Consider the following 7,694-nt stretch of genomic DNA (forward strand, 5'->3'; position numbering starts at 1 on the left):
AATAATAATGTATATTTAAAAAAAAAAAAGTTTGTTTTTCCAGAGGATTGAAAATTCTGTGTCATTATCAGGGCCTAAAAAAGTATAATCGTTTTATTCAATATATATATGTATATATATATAAAAAGTAAATCAGTTTCCAAAAAATCATTAGTTTGCAATCCCTCTTCAAAAGAGCTTTATTTTTTTCATATATTTTTATACTAAATATGCATTAAGTCATTTCTGTCGATAGGAAGTACATTTTCTTGATCTTTTAAATGGATAGTTTTCTAAAAAAGCTGTGAGTGAAAGCTATAATTTAAGGACGGATAATTACTGTTTGCATGAACAAGACTGGCCTCTATTAATACAGTATCTTAGCTTTCCTAGACAGTAGCCTCCAACCAATAAATATTTTCTCCCTTCTGCCTTAAATGACACAAGTCGTTGGAGCAGCAGTCCTGATCACCTTCTCGCTTTATCAGGTGTGGAATAAAACTGCGATCCCTGACTTTCCCCCCCAAATTTCTCTATCTATGATATTCACCTGAGCCTCAGAGCAAACAAACTGAAATTACCATTTTTACAGATTCTTGATTCTCAGAGACAGCTTTAGTCTTCTACAGTGTGGTGTTAACACTTGGGCTAGACATAAAGAATTTGTGCACCTGTCTGCTATGTCTGCAAGCTCTGTGCTGCTGAGAGTTCTTTGTTGTTGTTATTCTACTCCAGACCATTAAAAGGGCCCTAATTCCTATGACATGATTATCCAGGTACCAAAGCCCATTTGTCACCTGCAGCAGAAAATTGAGTTAATGCACAACTAAAGGCAACCAGGACTGTGTAATATCAACTTGATTACATCAAACTAGCTGCAAACCTAATTCTGCTGGATGACACTGCGTGGAGCTTGTCATCTCCAATCATTAAAGCTGTCAGGAATCCATCAGGTTTACAGCTAATTAGGTGAACACTAATGAAGCTGGCAAAACAACTTTTCTTTTTTTATGGCTGAGCGGACCTTTCAGTTTGGAGAAAAAAAATTCTCGAGTATTCTCAAGGTTGCTGGGGACTGGATTTCCTGAGTTACCAATCAGCAGACATCTTTAATTCTCCCCCCCCCCACCACCTTTTTTTCTCTCTCAGTACCAAGCAATCAATTTGTCATCACTCTCAGTATGCCACAAAAGCAGTCATGAACCTTATAACTCGCAGCTCTGAGGCCAAAAAGAAGGGGGAAAAAATGTAAGTTTCTTCTGTCTTAAAATAAAACCCCCTCGTACAGCTCACTTATTTATCTTCATGCACTTATCAACAGCATAAATGTTCTTGTTTTTTCACTCTTCTCAAATAAGTAGCCCTTCAGTCATTCTACATCCCCCATATCCATTAGGCAGAGGCATTTTGATAAAGTAAAGCCAAAGCTAGTGTATGGGAAAGAATGAAAGCACTCACTCTGCCAACTTCTGATTGACCATTAAGCTATTGATGAATGTGCCTGTCAGGAGAGAGACAATTAAATCAAATATGAAACAAAGTTGTTTTGACGGGTCATTTTGATAGAGCAAAACCATTCTTCCATCTCCGATTAGTCCTGCAGTCAAGTTTTTGTAATGAATATTTCTTAACTAACTTGTTATTTCTTAGCTGTTTTTAAAGTGTTAAAAAACATAATAATAATAATAATAATAATAATAATAATAATAATAATAATAAAAGTAGCAGCTTTTGCTTTTACTGCTATTAGAAAAAGTATCATTTCCAATGTGACCAATAAAACAGCGTTTCAGGGGGAAGCAATTATACACAATACTAAATGTTTAATGCGGCTATCAAAAAGCTAAAAGTTTAAAGAGATTACACTTCTGCTAAATATGAAAGATAGATCACACATCACGGATGATTCACTTGAGGAAGGAGTGAGAGACGGAGAGTGGAAGAGAGAGAAGGGAAGGAAATAAAGATACCTCAGAATGTGTGTTTAGTGCAGAAACATTTTCTTCCAGCCTACGGAAAGCCCAACATAAAGCAGAGCTGTTTGAAGAACATGTCAAATACTTGGAAGAGCTAAAATTTGCAGAACTAGATTAATGTTACAGAAGAGAGTTTTCCAAGTATTACGAAAAGTTCACCTTTTTAATTAAGTTGAGACGCGTCATTTGATGGCACAGTCAAGAAATCCAAAATATTGTCTTGAAGCATTTAGCTATGATATTATTTGCTAGATTGTATCACTGCTGTGCTCCCAAACTTTACAAACTTTCTAACTGTTAGTACAGGGCACCAGACTGCTAAAAAGTACACTTTCCTACCTTAAAAGTACTAGATGAATATGTGTGTGCCAGAGAAGAGAAGAACGGAAACGCGGACAGTGATTTACACGGCTCCCTGAACCACTTGCTGTTTACCCAATGCAAACCACACCACCGAGGACTTGTCAGGCAGGGCACAAGCCTGGCTGCCGGATTTCTGCATGCCCACTTCCCGGAGTCGCAGGACCACCTGTTCGGAGCTGCCACCGCACCACCATGGCCGCACCACCGCCAGCACTGCTGCAGCCCGTGGGACGCCTGTGCCAGCCCCGGGGAGCAGACCAAGGGCAGGGCACGGCCGTCACCTCCTGGTCCCCTGCCCCAGCCCCGGCCTCCGCAGGTGCTGCCCCTCGCCCCGCAGCGCTGTGCCCCTGGAGTGGCCGTTGTGGTGGCACGTCCAGCCATAAGTGGCACTGACAGAGGGTTGACAGGCCACGCGTGACGTCACCGAGCCCGGTGTTACCATGGCAAGTGATTTATTGATGTTTATCGGGAATGAATAGATCAAAGGCAGCCAGATGACAGGCGATCAATCAGCCATCAAATCAAGGATGGCAACAGGCCAAGGAAACCTTTTCCAGCCCGCGTATCCCCATCTAAGGATTACTGTAAAAATTTGTGGGATCTGGCGTTGGGTTTTTTCGCTGTTTTCTTTTTGATTCGGCTTTTCCAGAAAATGCTCCCCAAGTTTAACGGGAGTTGACGTTTCTGGCATGAGGAAAACAAAACAAACAAGCACAAAAACTCATCAGGACAAAGCCCCGAAAAGTATTTCTGGAAAAAAAATGGAGGAAATTGTAAAGGCAGTATCAGAAACATTTACCAGTCATTTGACAATACACAGACCCCCCTCTTTTTTTTTTTTCTTTGGTTTCCTTCACAGCTTCTCATCTGTGCTCATAAATAAGAAATCAACAGGATTAACGGAAGAGATTGCTGAAGAAAGTGACCAGCTAGGTGGGTCTGTCTGTCCTGCAGAGACACCTCCAGTGGAGTACAAGGGGAAGAGATGAAAGGCTAAAAGTTGAACAACGGAGCCAGTTCTGGATCTTCAAGTCACACTGCGGACCTTCCAGATCACTTTGTCCCTACCACTCGATTCACAACATGCCATGTATTTACACAAACCCTATCTTATTTTTACAGAAAAAAAAGGAGTATTTTCACGGGCTATCACAAATCATCTGTCTGTCAGAGCAGGGGATGGAGCAAAACGAAGACTACGAGAGAGAGAAGCAAAAGTAGGTGCCAAAGTGTGGGCTGGAAATGCCCAGAACTCGCGTCCTCGCCCCCCAGCACACCGGCCCCATGCACGCAGCATGTGCTCGCACACCTGTCCGGCCCCCACAAAGTGCTGCCCCCACAACCCGGAGTTGGGGCTAAACCGAAGTGGATGCCAAAGTAGGGACAGGGCTTTCCCTCCCCACCCCTGGAGGCAAAACCGTAAAGACAAACCCCAATAAAATCAACCCCAGTAACCCCCCCGCCTCCCCCCCCGCGGCCCGAGAGTTCCTCGGCCAGCCCCGAGGCGTGCAGCAGGGTGCGAAGCGACTCTCCCGGCCCGCGGCCGAGGAGGAGGGCTGGCGGTGGGGGAGACCGAGGGAGGCGAGGAGCGGAGCGGAGCGGGGCCGGCTCCCGTACCTGCTGCGCGCCGGGGCGCCTGCTGCTTCCTCCTCGGCATCGCGGGGCTCCGGCGGCCGCCGGCGGGGGGGGGCTGCCTCGGCGCGGGGGTGGGAAGAGTTGCCTCAGCCCAGAGATCCGCTGAGCTGCTCCAGTCTCGGCTCGAGGGCTGGGTTGGGGATATATTTTTTGTTGCCGTGCATGCACGATGCCGAGGAGGAGGAGGAGGAGGTGGAGGAGGAGGAGGCGGCGGCGGCGGCGGAGGAGGCGGCACAGAGAAGAGGACAGCCCTGCTGCTGCTGCTGGCAGAAGAGAGGGGAAGTTTGACAAATCGCCCCGGAGGAAGGAGGAGGGGAAGCCCCCCGAAGAGGTGCGCGGGCGGGAGGGCTGGGGAGAGCCCGCAGTCCCCCCCACCCCGCCCTACGCCCCCGGTGCCTGGCCGGGCTGGGAGATCACGGCATAAAGACGGGCATTTCTCGGCAGGAGTCGGCGCGGCTCCAGCCTGCGCTCTCCACTCGCTGTCTCCGGCGCTGGAAGCGGCGGCGGCAACAGGCGAAGCTTGAAGGGAAACGAGACGATGGCGGTGTCACTCACACTACCCCACACGCGGGCACCGCCGCCCGGGCACGGCGAGGAGACCCCCCCGGCCCCTGCCCGCCCCTCAGCCCGCCCCCGCCCGCCGCTCCCCTCAGAAGTTGCCCGCCGGCGAGGAGGGGCCAGGCCCCGCCGGGCGCCCCGCGGCGCTCCCGGGCAGCCCCTTCCTCTTCCCCTCCGGCCGCCCCCTCGCTCCGCTCCCCTCAGCGGGACCGCCCCGGCCCCTCGGCGGCTCCCACCTGGCTGGCGCCGGCCCCGCTCCCCGCCGGCCCCCGGGTGCCGCCGGCCCCGCTCCGCCCGGTGACGGCCGCGCCTCCGCCGCCTGGGCTGCGCCGTGCCGAGCCGAGCCGCCGGCTGAGCGGGCAGCGACACCCGCCCTCCCCCGGCTCTTCCTCGGAGACCGCTTCCTCTCCCTTCTCTTTTTGGGGCTTTTTAGTTTTTTTCCCTCTTTTTATTTTATTTTATTTTTTTTGGTCCAAGTTCACCGGCGAGCCGCTGCCGCGCTCGGTTGCTCGGGATCGATGCGCTGCGGGTTTGATTGCGCACCCCTGGGCGGCGAAGAGGGATGGAGCCGAGCGGCCGGGCCGGGCCGGGCAGGGCCCCGAGGTGGAGGGGGGTCCCGGCCGCCCCCCTCCGCCGCGCCGCCCCCCGCCAGGCCGCCCGCTCCCAGCACGGGGCGCCCGGTACCGGCCGGAGGGGGGAGAAAATCGGGGGGGGGGGGTAAGGGAAAAAAAAAAAAAAAAAACACAGTAGCAAACCGTATTTTTGTCTTTTTCTTAAAAAAAAAAAAAAAAAGTTCACGGGGAGGAATAATAATAATAATAAAAAAAGGATGATCTCACTTTTACGGTAAGATCAAAAAAACCTCGGCTGGCCCCGCTCCTCGAGCTTTGGGATGCGTCCAGTACCTGACTAAGTGCAGATGTTGTTGCGTCCTCGCATCGCAGAGCCGCCGCTCCCGCGTTTCCTTTTCAAGTTGCAGGAAATTCAAACACTTTGCGTCAAGGGTGGAGAAGGTTTGGCTTTTTTTTTTAATTATTATTGTTACGAGCCGATTTTTTTTAAGCTGATCTAAAGGATTAAAAAAATAAATTAAAAAAATCGCAGTCGCCTGAAGTCCCCGGGAAATTGCTACTCTTGGGGGAAAACGAAACGTTTCTTGCAGAGGCGAAAATGGTGAGTTGTCAGATGCCGCTTCTGCTGCCAAATTCGCTCAGTTCCGTCTCATTGATACTCGCTGGTTTCTCCTCACAGTTACAGGGTCTGCTCGCAGAGGAAGCGATCAGATCTGCTTTTTAGCCGACCCGGAGCCGCTACCCCCTCCCCAAAACGCCCGGCTGTGGGTGCGTGCGTGCTGCTCGCCCCGGGACCGGCACCGGGACCCGCTCCGGCACCGGGCGGCGGCGCCTCGGGCCCGCTGCGGGCTGGGCTCCGCCGCCGTGGCAGCGCCCGCCGCTGGATCCGCCCTAACATCTGTCCGTCTCACCATTGGCGCATCCGTCAGTGTCACCCCGGCGGCACAGCGCGACGACAACACACCGGGCGCGACCCGGAGCGGTGCGCGCTGCGAGCAGCCAGCGCTGCCCAGCCCTGCCGGCAAGCAGGGACCGGCCGCCGCATAAGTATTTACAAGTGTTGGACAGGCTCGGCGAGCAGAAAGGGCCGGGCTGCGATTAGGATCAACTCCTTCTTCCTTTCTCCCTCCTCCCCCTCGAAGTCAAAAATTAGGAAGCAGAAAGCCTAAATAATTTATCGCAGCCCGTGAGGATGCGCTTCTCGCCGGCGGCAGCGCGGCCGGAGGCAGGGGCAGCGACGCCCGGCCCCGGTGCTGCCGCTGCTGCTCTGGGGAAATCCGCAGCAGCCGAAGCCGGCGATCGAGCAACGCGTGAACTTGGGGCTGGAGCGGCTGCCGGCCGAGCCGACACGGCATGGCACTGCACGGCATAGCACGGCTCGGCACGGCGGGTGGCTCCGGGCTGCGGAGGGGGGGAGGCTGGAACACAACTCGGAGACACCCCGCTGCGGGGCTCGGGGGGTGCCGGGGGAAGCGCCCCCACAGCCCCGGCAAAGTCCCAGCAAGTACCGGGACCGGGACTGGCGCTGGGGCTGGGTGCTCGCTTGTTTCAGCCCTGCGAGGGCTGCTCCTGCCCGAGGACTCGCAGTTCCCAAATTCTCTCCCTCTGCGAGAGCATCCCGAGGCGAACGCCGCAGCGGCCGATCATTAATTCGGGGGAGGGGGTTCAGAAGGAGGGGGGCGGGGGTTGCGAGTTGCAAGAACTTTTCTCCTTCCACTCCCCCCTCCCCAAATCCGCGCCTCCTTCCCCAGCGTTACGCTGCGTGCCCCCCGCGCCGCAAGCCCACCGCCGTGCCGGGGGCTCCGGGCAGGCAGCCGGCAGCGGCGGGGGTCTGGGCTCCAGCCCTCCCGGGACCCCCCCGGCCCCGATTTGGCCCCATCGGCGGGGTCGAGCCCAGGGGGCGGGAGCGCAGCCGGGGCGGGGGGCGAGCAGGGGGCGACCCCAGCAGCAGCACCCGTCGGTGGGAGAGGGGCTGTCCCCCTGTAGCCCCGCCGGGGACGGGCAGCGACCCGGCTCCTCAACGGGGGGGGCCGCCGGCTCCGGTGGTGGCGGGGAGCGGGGCGCCCAGCTTGAGCCTGGAGGGGCCGAGGGGGGGAAAGCGAAACTTTCCGTCGGCGGTCCTAGGAGGAACTTTCCCATCTCGGTGCCAGGGTGTGCGTGTGCGTGAGAGGGGCAGCGGCTGTAGGCGCACACGCACCCACACGTGCACGGCAGTGACACAGCCACAGCACGGCCAGAGCGCTCAGGAGGTTGTAGAACGATTTGGTCGCTAACCATTTCCCCCCGTTCTTCTTCTTTTAATCTCTCTCTCTCTTTTTTTTTTTTTTTTTTTTTTTTTTTTTTTTTTTTAAGGAAGAAAAATCTATTGAACTTTCTATCAGATGGATTACAGCACGAACTGCGGACCTCTTCACGTGCATCAGCTTCTTTGGGGGCTCGCGGTCTGTTTCGGAGAGCCAGAACCCGTAATTCTATTAAGTGTAACATTCACAAACACAACGCATAAATCGGTGGCTGCCCAGACTCCATCCGCACAGACTCAGCACACGAAGCTCAGCTCTAAGCTCGCCCTGCCCGGCACTTTTAACCCAAGGTATCTGCTATCGACCAG

At 54.1% G+C, this 7,694-nt stretch overlaps 1 protein-coding gene across 4 annotated transcripts in view; it reads right to left on the minus strand.

The window, feature by feature from the left end:
* Window positions 1–7,420, minus strand: part of TSHZ3 (teashirt zinc finger homeobox 3) — a 65,480-nt gene extending 58,060 nt beyond the window's left edge. The window contains exons 1-2 of one of the 4 annotated variants that reach the window (XM_040571239.1): window positions 5,417–7,420; window positions 3,936–4,472 (exon numbers count right to left, since the gene is read on the minus strand). In XM_040571239.1, the coding sequence (XP_040427173.1) occupies window positions 3,936–3,975 (40 nt within the window). In that variant the 5' untranslated portion in view covers window positions 3,976–4,472; window positions 5,417–7,420. Of the gene's footprint in view, window positions 1–3,935; window positions 4,684–4,747; window positions 5,062–5,416 lie in introns of those variants that run through there. The other 3 variants (XM_040571241.1, XM_040571242.1, XM_040571240.1) reach the window with 3 other exon arrangements.
* Window positions 7,421–7,694: the final 274 nt, after the last annotated feature.

The sequence above is a fragment of the Cygnus olor genome, chromosome 12 (assembly GCF_009769625.2).
Source record: "Cygnus olor isolate bCygOlo1 chromosome 12, bCygOlo1.pri.v2, whole genome shotgun sequence".
Taxonomy (NCBI): domain Eukaryota; kingdom Metazoa; phylum Chordata; class Aves; order Anseriformes; family Anatidae; genus Cygnus; species Cygnus olor.